The sequence below is a fragment of the Microcaecilia unicolor genome, chromosome 2 (assembly GCF_901765095.1).
Source record: "Microcaecilia unicolor chromosome 2, aMicUni1.1, whole genome shotgun sequence".
Classification (NCBI taxonomy): Eukaryota; Metazoa; Chordata; class Amphibia; order Gymnophiona; family Siphonopidae; genus Microcaecilia; species Microcaecilia unicolor.
In genome coordinates, this window is record NC_044032.1 from 5,285,634 (window position 1) to 5,304,103 (window position 18,470).

At 47.8% G+C, this 18,470-nt stretch overlaps 1 protein-coding gene across 1 annotated transcript in view; it reads left to right on the forward strand.

The window, feature by feature from the left end:
- Nucleotides 1-999: 999 nt before the first annotated feature.
- LOC115461795 (B-cell differentiation antigen CD72-like) overlaps nt 1,000-18,470 on the forward strand; it is a 59,222-nt gene continuing 41,751 nt past the window's right edge. Inside the window, exons 1-3 of the mRNA XM_030191839.1 lie at nt 1,000-1,130; nt 1,213-1,338; nt 10,745-10,846. Of these exons, the coding sequence (XP_030047699.1) occupies nt 1,046-1,130; nt 1,213-1,338; nt 10,745-10,846 (313 nt within the window). The 5' untranslated portion in view covers nt 1,000-1,045. The remainder of the gene's footprint in view (nt 1,131-1,212; nt 1,339-10,744; nt 10,847-18,470) is intronic.

Consider the following 18,470-nt stretch of genomic DNA (forward strand, 5'->3'; position numbering starts at 1 on the left):
CCATTACTAAGATCAAAGGAGCAGCAGTGGGATTTGAACCAGCCACCTCTGGATTGCAAGACTAGTGCTCTAACCACTAGGCCAATCTTTATCCCAATTCAGTGTTCTATATATAGTCCACCAATTGAAATCAGCACCGTGGATCTCATAATGTACCAGGATAGTGTTGCAGAAATCCAGCAGGGCTGGAACTGGGTAACTTGGCAGCTCTCCAGCTCTACCCATTAAGCCCCTCTCCATTCAAAGCCTGTGCTTGCATAATCCCCATGCTCACTCAAAAACTATTACTGCTGTCATCCCCACAGCTGGGCTGTGCATGTTTCCCTGCTGCTTCTGGAGAGGTGAAATGATGGTGGTGGTAGGGGGGGGGGGGGTCCTTGGTAGGGGGACCCACAAATATATGGTTGCCTAGGGCCCAATATAGCATTAAACTGGCCCAGGGAGCACCAGTGAAAGGAAGCTGAACCCATGGCAATGCTAACATAGTAAATGATGGCAGATAAAGACCTGAACGGTCCATCCAGTCTGCCCAACAAGATAAACTCATTTTACATGGTATGTGATACGTTATACCCAAGTTTGATTTGTCCTTGCCATGGGTTTCTTTTTTATTTTTATTTTTTTACATTTGTACCCCGCACTTTCCCACTCATGGCAGGCTCAATGCGGCTTACATATTGTATACAGGTACTTATTTGTACCTGGGGCAATGGAGGGTTAAGTGACTTGCCCAGAGTCATAAGGAGCTGCCTGTGCCTGAAGTGGGAATCGAACTCAGTTCCTCAGTTCCCCAGGACCAAAGTCCACCACCCTAACCACTAGGCCATGCCTCCAAACACGTGTAGTGTGTAACGTTCATTTGTGAGAAGAAATATAAGCCAGCTTCCTGTTTATTTTACACAGAAGTATCACTGATGATCTTTCATGCACATCTCCTCGATTCTGAGTCTGGTCACCCAGCATTTAGTTTTACTGCTACTGAGTAGACAGAAATTCTCACGGTAGGTACTGTGCTGTGCCGTTTATATCTGGATCTAGATTTATTATGGCTGGTCCAGTGACTTACGCTGATTTGAAATTCTTGAAGAAGTCTCTCAATCGAAAGAAGTCCCCCAGGTCTAATGGAGAAGGTAAAGAATCCTTTAACCCTTCACTTAAGGTAATGGATAGACACGTCTGGAGGTGTCTAACACAGGCCCTACTGTCTCCCAGGTTCCATCACGGTTCCCTCGGAGGTAGATGGAGATGTCATATATGAAAACATAGAAATCCCTCGAATGTCAGAGGAAACAGTCCGCCTTGAATCCACACAAAGGGATACAAATCAGCAAAAAGAAGGTGAGATTCGTTCTTTGTTTATTTATTAGTAAAAAAGGCCCATTTCTGACAGAAATGAAACGGGCGCTAGCAAGATTTTCCTCGGAGTGTGTATGTTTGAGAGAGTGTATGTGAGAGTGACTGTGTGTGTGTGAGAGAGAGAGAGAGAGTGTGTGTGTGACAGAGATACTCCCCCCTCTGGTGTCAGGCCCTCCCCTCTCTCTCTCTGCTGTCTGAGCTTTACTGTGCAGGACGCTGAGCTCTGGCTGTGCTTCAAGGAACTGACCAATCCTATTTAATAGAATGCACCTCCAACATTCTGAAGCCAAGAAACCTCGTGTGGTTGGTCTCTTCTGCTTGTGACGAACCCGGAAGTACGTGATGTCAATTCAGGAGATGGATACAGAGAGCAGGAATGCCTCAGCCATGCAGTCAGCTTCAGAATGTTGGAGGTGCATTTTATTATATAGGATTTATTTACAACATTTGTATCCCACATTTTCCCACCTATTTGTAGGCTCAATGTGGCTTACATAGTACCGGAAAGGTGTTTGCAGACTCCGGTGTAAACAAATACAAAGTGATATTGTGGTAAGATTAAAAGTTCATGTGGCACAGCCACATTAGGGAATCCTACAACAGAAGAGTTGTGTTATGTCCATTATTATTGGTAAGATGGAAATGCACCGTTTGATTTAATTTGTTACAGAGCAGAAATCTTTTGGGATTTTAGTACTAATTTGAGGGACACAGATCTAGCTCATAAATCCTTCTGTTGCCACCTGAACCCAGCTCAAGCTGGGAGAGAGTTTTAGTTCTGGTTCTCTTATACGTTCTGAGACTTTTCCTGTTTGGAGACTTCATGATATCGTAATAAATGACTGTATTTCAGTTTTAAGTCAATTTGAGATTCTTTTCTAAAAATGATGCAGTGGTTTATTGTATTGAATGTAACAGGATATGGTGAAGCTCATATCAAGATCGACCTGCATAATGTAATGTTTCAAGCCAGAAGTGTTATGGACCCAGGGGCGTAGCTAGGTGGGGTAACGGGGGCATGGGCCCCCTTAGATTTAGCCCTGGTCCCCTGCTTGCACCCCCCTGCAGCCGACTGTCCCCTGCCACATTTGAACCCCCCCTCCCGCCAGTCATCCCCCACCGCCACCGTCAGGTACCTTTGCTGGTGGGGTAACGGGGGCATGAGCCCCCGTAGATTTAGCCCTGGACCCCCCTGCTTTTACCCCCTCCCGCCGCTGACTCTCCCCCACCACATTTGAACCGCCCCTCCCACCAGCCCTCCCCCACCGCAGCCATCAGGTACCTTTGCTGATGGGGTAACGGGGGCATGAGCCCCCGTAGATTTAGCCCTGGCCCCCCCTGCTTTTACCCCCTCCCGCCGCTGACTCTCCCCCACCACATTTGAACCGCCCCTCCCACCAGCCCTCCCCCACCGCCACCGTCAGGTACCTTTGCTGGTGGGGTAACGGGGGCATGAGCCCCCGTAGATTTAGCCCTGGCCCCCCCCTGCTTTTACCCCCTCCCGCCGCTGACTCTCCCCCACCACATTTGAACCGCCCCTCCCACCAACCCTCCCCCACCGCAGCCATCAGGTACCTTTGCTGATGGGGTAACGGGGGCATGAGCCCCCGTAGATTTAGCCCTGGCCCCCCCCTGCTTTTACCCCCTCCCGCCGCTGACTCTCCCCCACCACATTTGAACCGCCCCTCCCACCAGCCCTCCCCCACCGCAGCCATCAGGTACCTTTGCTGATGGGGTAACGGGGGCATGAGCCCCCGTAGATTTAGCCCTGGCCCCCCCCTGCTTTTACCCCCTCCCGCCGCTGACTCTCCCCCACCACATTTGAACCGCCCCTCCCACCAGCCCTCCCCCACCGCAGCCATCAGGTACCTTTGCTGATGGGGTAACGGGGGCATGCGCCCCCGTAGATTTAGCCCTGGCCCCCCCCTGCTTTTACCCCCTCCCGCCGCTGACTCTCCCCCACCACATTTGAACCGCCCCTCCCACCACAAATACACTGAAAGCTCAGCAGAGGCACAGTGCAGATGCATATGGAGGATGCAGAAGCAGCTTAGCCATACTGAAGAAAGTAAGGCATTGGGGGTACCTATAGTGTAGCAGGTCCATCAGCTGACTGGGACTGGAGTGAATGATGGGGTTCAGACTGCTGGGGAGAGGGAGGATAAGTGAGAGAGAAACAAGCTGGGTGAGGGAAGGTGATGAGTGAAAAATAGACCTACTCGATTAGCCTACAGTGATAGATCAAGTCAAAGAGATGATTGTAGACAGACAGCATGCTTTTTTGGAGTGGGGGAAGGAGTCAAGCTGTTGCTTGGGAAAATAGTAAATCTGGTCCTAATGAGCTGTGGCAGACCTTAAGAGGGGATACTCCTCTATGCCTAAAATCTTTTATGGAAACAATAGTGGGGAAGAGGGAGCATCAAGAGAGATTTCACCTGCTGGCTCCTAACTTCAAATAAAATTTATTAAGCCCTGCAGGTTTAATTCCTTAATTCCCATTTCATAGGGATTTTGCAGTAGACCCTGCACTGTTCTCATAGCCTTCCTCTACAATCTTTTGGAAAGATTTAGAAGTGGCCAAGGGTGGGCCTGGGTGGGCCAGGGCCCACCCACTTAGGGCTCAGGTCCACCCAAAAGTAGCACATGTTTAGTGGTAGCTGGTGGGGATCCCAAGCTCCGCCTACTGAAGACTTCCCCCTGCTGGTAACAAAAACGCTACTCTCCACGATACTGGCACCTGTAGATTCTCTGTTTTTAGCGCATTCTTGCTACAGACTGCCAAGGTGGAAAGAAGTGTTATCCCGCCGGCTGAGATTTATTTTTGGTGGTGGGGGAGGGGGAGAACACTTAGTGCTGTAACCAGGTCTCCCTTCCAGGTGGGAGCCTGGGTTGACCCTGCTTAGCTTTCACCAGCTTCCGTCTGCTTTCCTAGCCAGCCACCACACTTTCACTCACTCTCTCTCTCCACCTTGCCAGCTGCTGAGAAAATCAGTCCCACTCCAGCAGTAAGAGCAATCCAAGTTCTTTATTGTTACAGATGTCAGCCTTGTTTAAACACCTCCAACTATCAGCAAACTTTAATCCATTTTCAATTACAGGCTTTTGTTTTAAATTCTCCCTCCCAAACCTCCAGCCACACTATCTTCACCGCAGATAGTTTTGGAGATTTAGCTGGAACCACCTCCTCTCTCACCTCCTACAGTTTTAAGTTCCCCAAAATGCACATGCCTTTCTGTCTTAAAACCCTTCCCCCACTTCCACAGCACTACCTCTTGGGAACAGCCAATATGGTAGCAAGTTGTGCTTTCCAGTTGCTCCCCCACTGCTTTGCTCCCAGCTTCCCCCAACTCCACAACCGGGGCAATGCTGAGGCCACAAAAGCTCTCACCCTGTCTGCACGGGTTAGAGCCAAACCACCCACTTCCATACATTCCCCCTTACCTTCTCCTTCTACCTCTGCTTTATTCCACTCCATCTCCTCCTCCTCCCCAAGCTCCACCAGCTGTTCCCCATCTCCAGGATCAGACCTCATCTCCCAATCAGTCATTCCACCCTCCCCCTCCTGAGAGTTCAGCTGACCCTGCACTGGCTTCTGGGGAGTGTAGTTTTTCTCCTGCATTACAGCTTTCCCTGGCAGTTTGATCCCTAGAGGGCGCCCTGCTCTCCTAGCTGGGCTGAATGACCGGGGATGATGCCGGCTGAAAGAACCACTATCCCCTCTCCCTCGTACCAGCCCTCCAGAGTGCTCACAGTGCCCACCCACGTCTTGCCTAGGCCCACCCAAAATCTGTCGTCTGGCTACGCCCCTGGGCCAAGGACTTAGTAACTAAGATTCAGTGGAAACAACCGTAGAGCATGTGGGTTGCAGAAATTCAATAGAAAGATTGCGGTGAGATACGGATAAGCACCAAACTAAAAATAGATTAAAACTGGAATGATTGTATCTGATGAAGTAGAGGTTCTATTAGCAGAAGAATGAGAGTGATAATGCCTCTGTACAACTCGTAGGTGAATTCTCATCTACAGTATTTTGTCCATTTCTGGAGGCTTTATCTTCAAGTGGATATAGACAAAATTGAAGCACTCAAGGAAGGATTAATAAAATGGCATGGAGTCTGTACCAAAGCCCTATGAGATGACAATTAAGAACATAGATATATATACCCAGGAGGAAAGGACAGGCAGGGTGGATGGGGGAAGAGGGGAAATTTTATAGTCAATTTCAAATACAACAAAGGTAAAAATAAAGCACCAGAAGCAAACATGCTTTTGTGTGGAAAGGGAGTTAAAGAACAAAGGATCATGAAGTGATGCTCAAAGCAGGTAGAGTTGGAAATTCTATTTTAAAACATGTGTTCACAGGAAAGGCGGTGGATGTATGGAATGGCCTCCCAGTGAAGGTGGTAGAAGTAAAAGCTGTAACAATTCAAGAAAACATATGATAAGCATGTGTGGCAGGGGAGAGAAGGGAGTCACTGGGCATGGGTGGATGGAGCCTCCAGGGGAGAGAACTAAGGATCGCACTGGGTATGGGTGGATGGAGGGCAGGGGAAAGGAGGTCACTGGGTATGGGTACATGCAGTGCAGGGGGAGGGAAGGGTCGCTGGATATGGGTGGATGGAGGGCAGGGGAGAGGAGGGAAGAGAGAAGAAATGCTGGACATGGATGGAGGGGAGGGAAGAGTGAGGAAGGAGATGAGATGAGGGGAAAGGAAGAGAGGAGAAAAACTGCACATGGATGAAGAAAATAGGCAGAAGCTGAGGACCAGAAATGAAGAAGAAAGGAGGAAAGGAAAGAAATAAATGGAAAGGAAGCCCTGGAAACGGAGTTAAGAGGACAGATAGCAGCAGCAGGGGCGTAGCTACGGGTGGGCCTGGATGGGCCCAGGCCCACCCAGTTTAGCCTCAGGCCCGCCCAGAAGATCCTTACCCTCTCCCACCCCTGCCGCAGTGCTTCTTTTAATGCTTTTGGCGCTGCTGTGCACAGTCTCCCACCCCCGAGGCGGCGCTTAAACTTCGCTACGGCGCTGCCTGCCTGCAACTCTACAGATGCGGCACTGACGTCCGACTTCCTACTCCGGGGCCTTCCCTCTGCTGCGCTGATGTAACTTCCTGTTTACGGAGGCGGGACACGGAAGACGTCGGACGTCGGTGCCGCATCTGTAGAGTTGCTGGCAGGCAGGCAGTGCCGTAGCGAAGTGTAAGCGCCGCCGCGGGGGTGGGAGACTGTGCACAGCAGCCAACAGCATTAAAAGAAGCGCTGCAGGGGTGGGAGAGGGTGAGGAAGTCAGTGGGGTGCTGGCCCAGGAAGGGGAGGGGAGGGAACAGAAGGCTGAAGGGTGCTGGACTTGCCAGGGGCAGAGGGGAAGATGGAAGGAAGGGGAGAGGTTTGGGATTTGCAGAGGGGAAGATGGAAGGAAGGGGAGAGGTTTGGGATTTGCAGAGGGGAAGATGGAAGGAAGGGGAGAGGTTTGGGATTTGCAGAGGGGAGGTTGGAGGGAAGGGGAGAGGTTTGGGATTTGCAGAGGGGAGGTTGGAAGGAAGGGGAGAGGTTTGGGATTTGCAGAGGGGAGAGGTTTGGGATTTGCAGAGGGGAAGATGGAAGGAAGGGGAGAGGTTTGGGATTTGCAGAGGGGAGGTTGGAGGGAAGGGGAGAGGTTTGGGATTTGCAGAGGGGAGGTTGGAGGGAAGGGGAGAGGTTTGGGATTTGCAGAGGGGAGGTTGGAGGGTAGGGGAGAGGTTTGGGATTTGCAGATGGGAGGTTGGAGGGAAGGGGAGAGGTGCTGGATATGCAGGGGGGGGGGTGGAGGGAAAGCGTTGATGTCCTGGATACGCAGAGGGTTGAAGTGAAGGGGAGAGGTGCTGGACATGTAGGGGGGCTGGATGAAAGGGAAAGAGGTGCTGTACATGTAGTGGGGGCTGAAGGAGAGGTGCTGGATATGCAGATGATGGCTGAAAGGAAAGGAGACAGATGTGGACCTGCAAGGAGGGCTGGAGCAAAGGGAGAAAGGTGCTGGACCTATGGGAGGTGTTAGAGGGAAGGGAGAGAGGTGCAGGGAGAAAGAGCCAGATGCATAAGGGGAAGGAAAGAGAGGAAGAGAAGCTGGTTGGGGGGTGGGATCAGAGAGGAGAGGGACACATTGGTGTGGAGGAGGGAGAAAGGGGACATAGGGAAGTATACAGATACAGAAGGGAGATGATGGGCATTAGGTGGGAGCATGGGGACAGGGACACAAATGTGAGATGCTGTATGGGGATGGCACATGGGCACAGAGGGGCCTGACAAGGGGGGGGGGACGGGGATATGGAATACAGATAAAATGCTGGACACTGGAGGGGGGGTATATGGACACAGAGGGAGGGAGAGATACCAGACAAGGGGGAGAATAGGAATACAGAAGGGATATGCTGGGCATGGGGTGCATAGGTGCACAGAGGAATGATGATGGATGAGGGGATATGAGCACAGGGGAGATACTGGACAAGGAAATATAGGAAAACAGAGATGGGAGATGGATGATGGACATGAAGAAAGAAGAAATGTCAAATAGGAGACCCTGGCAAGTGAGTTAAGAGAAGACAGAGGGAAGCAGAAACCAGAGACTGGGACCAATATGATTTGAGAAAAAATGACCAGACAACAAAAAGGTATTAAAAAATATTTTATTTTCAATGTTGTGAATATAACATGTTGGATTTGAAATGTACATCTTGCCAAAGTTGATGGTAAACATGGCTGGGGTCCAGGACAGAAATCTAGGAAAGGACCCCAAAGTCCATTACCAGGCTGCGCCTTCAGCTTCCAGCATGCAGGCTTTCTCTGGCCAAGGAACCAAGCACAATTGCCCTAGTTGCATCCCCTAACACCAGCCCTGGCATGTGCCATCTTTATATTTTGCACAGGAGCAAATGCTTTTCTTTCTTGTTTCTCTGGTATTGTACTACAAGCAAGGTCTAATTTCTTGGGGTTTCCGTTTAATTTATATTTCTAGAGTTTGTGGTCACTTATTCTGTATGTGGCATTTGTGTCTTGTTTGTGTGACTGAGGTATTCTGTTAGCATAAAGTTTCCATGTAGCATTCTGTAGTAATTTGGCTTGTTCAGCTTTCCTGATAAATGTATTTGTATTTTAGGGCCCTACTATAATATTTAAGGCACTTCTTTTTCATAGTTAGGATCTTTGTTTTTGGAAGTTAGTGTTGGCATGGTAGATTTGCTCTAGGTTCTGAGTGACTTTTGTTTTATAGATTTTTTTTTAAGTTAATTTATAATATGTCTGTAATTGAGATTACACTAGAAAACAAAATTTCTTTGTATGATGAGTTTTATGGAGAATTGTCCTTGCTGTGCTCTGTATCCATTGTTGGTGGAGAGCCAGGAGGTTCTCTGGATGCAGAATGTGTGGCTCAATGGGGCTGAATAGTGCAGTCTATTGTACTTCCCTTAGCTCTCAATGAAGCCTGCACTGCAACCCTCATTGAAGTTATGGGGAGTGTGGTAGGGACAGAGCATGGGTGCATCAGGTTGCTGTTTTTTCTCTTTCAAAAAAGTTGGCAACTCTAGTGCCCACCCATCCAACCTGTTGGCCCACCCAAAAATTGCCTTCTGGCTACGCCACTGAGCAGCAGAATTGGATACTGGGCCAGCATGATGAGAAAAACAGTCACCAGACAACAAAGGTAGAAAAAAATCATTTTACTTTCATTATAGTGTTTGGAATATGTTCACTTTGAGAATCAGGTGCTCAACATTAAAAGTTTATATTTATTTACTTATTTATGGCATTTTATCGCACATTAAACATGAATTAGATTGGAACCTGGGATCATTTAATTTTTTTTCCTTGAGGCATGCATTGCCACCCTCCCCCCAGGCTCTCTCCCCGGCTATAGCCAGCTCTGCAATTGGGGGGGGGGCGCAGAGGGGGACCGGGGAGAGAGCCTGTTGTTAAACATTTACCAGCACACCACTGGTTTTACCTCACGGTGACGTTCCAAACCCGGCAGCAATTCCCATACGCTGCCCTGCTGCCGCCGGTACCCGCCTCTTCCCTTTACTGCAGCCGCCTCTCTGATGTTACTTCCTGTTTTGTCAGAGGCTCAGGCAACCACAGTAAAGGGAAGATACCGTGGCAGGGCAGCATATGGGAATCAGTACTGCTGCTGGGTTCGGAATGTCACAGCGAGGTAAAATGCTGTGAAGGGGGAGATGCCACCCCTCCGAGGTGCCGCTCCTGACGAGTGCCTCAGGCGGCCTAATTGTTGAGCCACCCCTGATTCTCACTTTCAAGGCCCTCAGATTAGGTACTCCGGACCACTTTCCTCGCTTACCTGTCCCCCTACTGTCCTGCTAGGTCTTTCTGCCCAGCCTGCCTACTTGGAATCTACACATCATAAGGCCTTTTTCTTTCTAGCACCCCTTACTTGGAATAGTCTCTCTCTAATCCTCCATACTGATCTCTCCTTCAGGAATTTTAAGATAGAACTTAAAACTTGGCTCTTTCATATAGCTAATGTACAAACAAGTGTGATTGAATTTGCCAGCTGTCTTTGTGAAGGCTGCCGACCCTCTTTCCCCCCTCTCCCTTCCTTCCCCTCTCTAATTTCCCCCTTGGTGTGATTGCTTTGCTTGCTTTCCTATCTTCTCTCTATATAAAAGGCAACCCCAACGTTCTAATGAAGCCTCCACAGAAGTTATCCGGTGTGCCCCTGAGTGTCTGCAGCGCCCTCGCGTCAAAACGTGATGACGTCGAGGGCAGAGCAATGACACTCGAGGGCTGAAACGGCACGGGCACGGAGGCGCAGCAAAAAAAAAAAACAACCATCCCCACACAGAGCGAACCACGAACAACGTCCGGCGGTCACACGGAGGCAGGCAAGCAACTCGGAGGGAGGGGGCCCCTACCATTATAGAACCATGCTAGCGCCCGTTTCATTGCGCTGAGAAACGGGCCTTTTTTCCTAGTATTTTAATAAACTTAATTTCTTGTTTCCTCATGTAGCCTGTACACTGCTCTGCTCTGCCCGTCAGCTAAAGCGATACAGAAAATTTTGGAATTTAAGAAAGAGAGAAATAATTTACAAAGTCTTCAGGCCTTTAATATCGAGTAAAACAATGAGATAACTCAGGACTCTGCTGCTAGAGCCTTCACTATCCTCTCCCGGGTAACCGCTGTTAGGGAGAGAATGAGTCCGTGTCAAAGGACACGATCACGTTTAATTTAATTTCTAATCATAATCTGTGCAGTAAAAGCACATTTTAATTTATTTAACATCCTAATGATTTGCAAGTTGCTTTAAAGTTTGTTCACACTTTCTGGCTATGTAACTCCTGTGGAAGAGAATCTGTGGATTACTGTCAATCCAATCATCTCTCATTTTCATTTCCAGTGTTTGTAGCTGTCAAAGCCAAAAGAATTTCACATGTTACCGTCCTCCTGCTGATTCCGTGTCTCTTTTTGCTGTCATCAACGGTAACACTAGGTGTAAAATGTAAGTAGAAGCCGCAAAGCAAACCTTTCAAGTTCTGCTCTCGGATGTTCACAAAACATTTTGTTGTTCATTGTGGGTTATATTTAGACCCTTCCGCCAATTTTCTTTTGGTCCTTTTCACACATTTGTTTTATTTAAAATTGTATTGACTTAGCAATTCTTAGGTTAACATAGCTAAAAAAAAAAAAAAAAAGCTTGGCTCTTCGACCAAGCCTTTAACGGAAGAAGTAACAAACTTGTTAGTTTCACTCACACACACAAGGATTGACTCGGGCTGCACATACAGCAGCGGGACATGTTTATCCACTCCTACCCTAGCTGAGATAATATTTAACCATCTCTCTGACCTCACGTGCAACTTTCTTTAAATCAGTCACCTTACTTTCTAACTCTCTTACCTTTGTTACATCTTTGCTTTACCCTTCACTATCAATTAAAATGTTCTATTACATATTATGTTGACATTATAAATAGTAAACTATGCCATACTTTGTATTGTTTTTTGAATATTTTTACTGCTGTAATTGCCTATTGCTCATGCTTGATCTATTCTTACACTGCCTTGAGTGAATTCCTTCAAAAAGGCGGTAAATAAATCCTAATAAATAAATAATTATGTTAAGAACTTAAGAATTACCATACAGGGGAGCACTTTTACTAAGCCGTGGCAAAAAGTGGCCTGCGGCAATATGAGCGCATCTTTTGGGCGCATGCTGGGGCCAGTTTTTGCTGCGTCCTGGAAAAAGGGCCCTTTTTTAAGGGGCCAGAAAATGGACGTGCGGCAAAATAAAAACCAGTGCGTCCATTTTCAGCCTGAGACCTTACCGCCACCCATTGACTTAGCAGTAAGGTCTCATGCACTACCTGGACGGTAGGCATGCAGCGCACGCCCACTGCCGTTTACCTCTGGCTAAGCGCCATGAGGTAGAAAATAGAAAATATTTTCTACTGCGTGTTTTTGATGCACACCAAATTCAGGGGAGCCTGGCGGTAATGCTGATTTGGCACATGCTGGACACGCTTAGGGCCTTACGTGTCTCTGTGAAACATTCGCTTCTCAATAATGGCTAAGCCAGATTAGAAGAACCTGGTAGAATCCCAAAAAGTAGCAAGATTTTAAAGGGTCCTTTTACTAAGCTGGGCCATTTTTTATTGTTCAAATTAAGTGGAGGAGTAGCCTAGTGGTTAGTGCAGGAGGGGACTTTGATCCTGAGGGAACTGGGTTTGATTCCCACTGTAGCTCCTTGTGACCCTTCATTGCCCCAAGCTGTATATACTATGTAAACCACTTTGAATGTAGTTGCAAAACCACAGGAAGTCCCATTAATAAGATTCCATGCACAATATCAATCAAAGAGTGGCAACGTTCCATGTAGAACCCCAAAGAATAGCAAGATTCCGGAATCCCAAGGGGTGGAGGAGTAGCCTAGTGGTTAGTGCAGGAGTGGACTTTGATCCTGAGGGAACTGGGTTTGATTCCCACTGTAGCTCCTTGTGACCCTTCATTGCCCCAAGCTGTATATACTATCCAGCTTATAATTGATAAAGAAAAACGCCTATATTGCGACCCAAATCGGGAGATAGACGTTTATCTCACAAAAACGAATAAAGCGGTATAATCGAAAGCCGAATTTGGACGTTTTCAACTGCACTCCGTCGTGGCTGCGGACAAAGTTGATGGGGGCGTGTCGAAGGCGTGGTGAAGGCAGAACTGGGGCGTGGTTATCGGGCGATCAGAGATGAGCGCCTTTCGCCGATAATGGAAGAAAAATATGCGTTTTTAGCGAGAATTTAGGGCACTTTTCCCTAAATGACCAGATGACCACTGGAGGGAATCAGGGATGACCTCCCCTGACTCCCCCAGTGGTCACAAACCCCCTCCCACCACAAAATATGCTGTTTCACAACTTTTTATTTTCACCCTCAAATGTCATACCCACCTCCCTGGCAGCAGTATGCAGGTCACTGGAGCAGTTATTAGGGGGTGCAGTGGACTTCAGGCAGGTGGACCCAGGCCCATTCCCCCCCCCACCTGTTACACTTGTGCTGGTAAATGGGAGCCCTCCAAACCGCCCCCCAAACCCACTGTACCCACATGTAGGTGCCCCCCTTCACCCCTTAGGGCTATAGTAATGGTGTAGACTTGTGGGCGGTGGGTTTTGAGGGGTATTTGGGGGGCTCAACACCCAAGGGAAGGGTGCTATGCACCTGGGAGCTCTTTTACCTTTTTTTTTGTTTTTGTAAAAGTGCCCCCTAGGGTGCCCGGTTGGTGTCCTGGCATGTGAGGGGGACCAGTGCACTACGACTCCTGGCCCCTCCCACGAACAAATGCCTTGGATTTATTCATTTTTGAGCTGGGCGCTTTCATTTTCCATTATCACTGAAAAACAAAAACGCCCAGCTCACAAATTGTCGAATAAAACATGGACGTCTATTTTTTTCGAAAATACGGTTCGGTCCGCCCCTTCACGGACCCGTTCTCGGAGATAAACGCCCATGGAGATAGACGTTTTTGTTCAGTTATACCCCTCTATGTAAACCACTTTGAATGTAGTTGCAAAACCACAGGAAGTCCCATTAATAAGATTCCATGCACAATATCAATCAAAGAGTAGCAACGTTCCACGTAGAACCCCAAAGAATAGCAAGATACCGGAATCCCAAGGGGTGGAGGAGTAGCCTAGTGGTTAGTGCAGTGGACTTTGGTCCTGGTGAACTTGATTCCCACTGCAGCTCCTTGTAGGCAAGTCACTTAACCGTACCCGTATGTACTCTGTAAACTGCTTTGAATGTAGTTGCAAAAACCAGAGAGAGACTGTATATCAAGTCCCATTCCCTTTCCCTTTTAAACATGCTGTGTGGTTATTTTATTTTTTATTTATTGCATTTGTATCCCACATTTTCCCACCTATTTGCGGGTTCAGTGTGGCTTACAATACATTGTGAATGATGGAAGTACAATTTGTTACAATACGATTATGGGTTACATTGTGAGGGTTTAGGGTAGACAGTCAGTTCATAATATCATTTGGGGATATAACAATAGAATGTTGCAATGGGGAATGATAGGACGATAGAACAATAGCCAGAGAACGTTAGGGTGTCACAGTTTTATCTGTGAGTAAATTATTAAGTGTGGTGAAAGTATGGGAAGAGAAATTTAGGAGCAGTGCATTGGTGTATTTCTATTGATGTGTATGGACTTCATGTGTTTTGAGCCTTGCCGTAGATTTTCTCAAAGAGATGAGTTTTCAATAGTTTGCGGAAGTTGGTTAGTTCGTAGATCGTTTTCAGGTTGCGTGGTAATGTATTCCAGCTGAATGGTAGAAAACATTTTGAAAAGCAAATAAGTTGATTTTTGAAAACGACTGTGGCACAGAGGAGATTTACATCAGCTCTGTGAAGCTGTGGATACCATTGGATGGTTTATTTAAACCTCATGGGAAGAGGGATTTGCACATACAAATGGAAGATTTAAATTAAAATTGAACATTTTGGAGGTTTTTAACCAATGATTGGTCCTAGTCATAAGCTGCCTTGCCTTTTGAAATAAAAGTAGCTGAAAAAATAAGAGCAAAAGAGGCTTTGTTCAGGAAATACAAAAGAACGCAACGAGAGGATCACGGTAAGGATTATCGGATTAAATTCAAAGAAGCGAAGAGGGAAATATGACTAGTGAAAGTGCGAGCGGAAGAAAAAATGGCTGAAGATGTAAAGAGAGGTGACAAGACCTTTTTCAGATATATTGGAGAAAGGAGAAAATATAGGAATGGAATTGTAAGACTGAAAGATAATGAGAATGGTTATGTGGAGAGTAAGGAGGATAAAGCGAACATTCTAAACTATTACTTCTCTTCGGTGTTCACGGAGGAAAATCCTGGAGAAGGACTGCAGTTGGCTGCCGAGGGAATATCTGGGAATGGAGTGGGTACTGCACCGTTTACGGAACAAAGAGTTTATAAACAGCTTGAGAATCTGAAAGTGGACAAAGCTATGGGGCCGAATGGGATACACCCCAGGATACTGAGGGAGCTTAGGGAGGTCCTGGTGGGACCTCTTAAAGATTTATGTAATAGATCTTTAGAGACGGAGAGGTTCCGCGAGATTGGAGACGAGAAGATGTGGTCCCTCTTCAGAAAAGTGGAGACAGGGAAGAAGTGGGAAACTACAGACCGGTAAGTCTCACGTCGGTGGTAGGAATAATAATAGAGTCGCTTCTGAAAGAAAGGATAGTTAACTTTCTAGAAGCCAACGGGTTACAGGACCTGAGGCAACATGGCTTTACCAAAGGAAAAACCTGCCAAACTAATCTTATTGACTTCTTTGACTGGGTGACCAAAGAGCTGGATGAAGGACTTGCACTAGATGTATTCTAGTTGGATTTCAGCAAAGCCTTTGATACGGTCCCCCACAGGAGACTCATGAATAAGCTGAAAGGACCAAAAGTGGTGAACTGGATAGGAAACTGGTTGACCGACCGGTGGCAGAGGGTGGTGGTAAATGGAATCCACTCGGAGGAAAGGAAAGTGAACAGTGGAGTTCCTCAGGAGTCTGTGCTGGGGCCTATTCTGTTTAATATATTTGTGAGAGATATTGCTGAAGGTATGGAAGGAAAGGTTTGCCTTTTTGCGGATGACACAAAGATAGCCAATAGAGTGGATACCCTGGAGGGAGTAGAAACAATGAGAAGGGATCTCTGAACGTTAGAAGGACGGTCAAGGGTCTGGCAGTTAAAATTGAATACCAAGAAGTGCATAGTGATGCACTTGGGGTGCAGAAACCCAAAAGAGAGATACCGAATAGGAGGGGAGAGATTAGTAAGCTCGACTCAGGAGAGAGACCTTGAGGTGTTGGTGTCAGAGGATCTGAAGGTGAAGAAACAATGTGACAACTAAAGCGATGGCTGTGGCCAGAAGGATGCTAGGCTGCATAGAGGGGGGCATAACCAGCAGAAGAAAGGAGGTTTTGATGCCCCTCTACAAGTCGTTGGTCAGGCCCCACTTGGAGTATTGTGCTCAGTTTTGGAGGCCGTATCTTGCTAAAGATGTAAAAAGACTGGAAGTGGTGCAAAGAAAAGCTACAAAAATGGTATGGGCAGTGGCATAGCTAGGGTAGTTGACACCCGGGGCCGGTCGTTTTTTAACACCCCCCCCCCCCCAAATCCAGTACTAGGCATACCGAGAATACAAAACATAAGTACATAAGTAATGCCATACTGGGAAAAGACCAAGGGTCAATCGAGCCCAGCATCCTGTCCACGGCAGCGGCCAATCCAGGCCAAGGGCACCTGGCAAGCTTCCCAAACGTACAAACATTCTATGCATGTTATTCCTGGAATTTTGGAGTTTTCCAAGTCCGTTTAGTAGCGGTTTATGGACTTGTCCTTTAGGAAACCGTCCAACCCCTTTTTAAACTCTGCTAAGCTAAACACTCAGGACCTATAGAGCAATTCTACCATACCATAAGCAGTCATTTCTACAAGTCACACAAGGAAAAGGAAAGCATCTTAAACACTACAGTGAGCACTAGAACATCAATTCACCTATTGTAAAAGGAAACCAGACAGAATAGTACAGATCGTCAATCCTGCACAGTCAATGCCAACTGAAAGCCACGTCTTTTTCACAAACACAGATACACCCTAATCCACTATAGAATAAGTAATAATAAACTTTCTATTTAGACAAAAATTAAACTGAACCCCCAATGCCAGACTCTGCATACAATGCAACACCACAGAAACAGAAAATGTCCCCTGGTGTACTGTGCAAAATATAAAGACAGCAGATGTAAATTTGAAAAAAACTAACAAATACCAATCACCACTTTACAAATTAACAAATAGAAATAAAACAAATACAGAAAATAAAATAATACCATTTTATTGGACTAATACATTTAGCTTCCAGAGGCCAAAATCTCCTTCCTCAGGTCAATACAGTATAGTGCTGTTACAGTATCCTATCCTGACCTGAGGAAGGGGGTTTTGTTCTCTGAAAGTTAAGTCAAAATGTATTAAAATTAGTCCAATAAAAAGATTACCTTACTAACATGTTCTATTTATAAACATTTATTAAACATAGCTACAATACTATATCCTAAAGCAAAATAATAAAAATATATATTTACAGTTTGTTGTCTCTGGTTTCTGCTTTCCTCATCTTCTTTTCACTGTCTTCCTTCCATCCAGCATCTGTCCGCTCTCTCTCTGCCATCCAGTGTCTACCCTCTCTAATGTTCCTTCCATCCACTGTCTGCCCTCTCTCTCTCTGCCCCTTCCATCCACATCTGCCCCTTTCATCCACCATCTGCCCCAGTCTGCCATCGCTCTCTCCTCTTTCCATCAACATCTGCCCTCTCTCTCTCCCTTCCATCCACATCTGCCCTCTATCTCTGCCCCTTCCATCCACCATTTGCCCCAGTCTGCCGTCTTTCTCTCTCCCCCTTCCACCCACCATCTGCCCTTTCTCTCTGCCCCTTCAATCCGTCTGCCCTCCCTCTCCCATCCATCCAGGGTCTGCCCTCCCTTACACTCCCCCCTTCCATCCAGGGTCTGTCCCCTCTCTCTCTGCCCCCTCTTTTCTGCCCCCAGTTCCAGCCCCCTAGTTCTAGCCCCAGCCCACTTCTCCCTGTCCCCATTTCAGCCCCCAGTTCCAGTACTAGCCCCCTTATCCCAACTACCCTCCTTTTCAGCTCCTAGTTCCAGCCCCCTTCATCCACCACATGCCTTTTGCATCCCCCCTTTTAAGCCCCAGACCCGTTCTCCCACCTGCCCCAGGCATGGACCCATTTTCCCTCCTGTCCCCTTGTCAGACCCCAGTTCCAGCTTCAGACCCCTTCTCCCATCTGAGCACTCCCCTCCCCAGTCCCCTTATCCCCTCTGAGCACCCATCTGAGCTCCCCCACCCCTCCCCAATCCCCTTCTCCCCTCTGAGCTCCCCAATCCCCTTCTCCCCTCTGAGCTCCCCACCCCTCCCCAATCCCCTTTGAGCACCCATCTGAGCTCCCCAATCCCCTTCTCCCCTCTGAGCTCCCCCACCCCTCCCCAATCCCCTTTGAGCACCCCCACCCCTCCCCAATCCCCTTCTCCCCTCTGAGCTCCCTCACCCCTCCCTAATCCCCTTTGAGCGCCCCCCCTCCCACCCGACCCAACCTGACACATCTACCAGGCACCTCCATTCGCCTGCTCCCACCCTGTCCTCTCTTTAAAAAAAAACCGAAGCGCCGGAGTGGCAGGCAGCGCCTCCTGTCTGCCCTGCTACTAAAAATCTCTTCAACGTCGCTCGTCGGGCCTTCCCACATTCAGTCCCGCCCACCCTCGCGGTAATAGGAAGTTACCTTAGAGGTGGGCGGGACTGAATGAGGGACGGCCCGACGACGATGTTGAAGAGGTTTTTAGAAGCAGGGCAGACGGGAGGCGCTGCCTGCCACTCCGGCGCTTCGTTTTTTTTTTTTAAAAAGAGAGGACAGGGTGGGAGCAGCGGGAGCGGAGCACCCCCCCCCCCGGGGCGGACCGCCCCCATTGCCCCGCCCTTGCTACGCCACTGGGTATGGGATTTGCGTTGCAAACCGTAGAAGGAGAGACTTGCTGACCTGAACACACATATCTTGGAAGAAAGGAGAA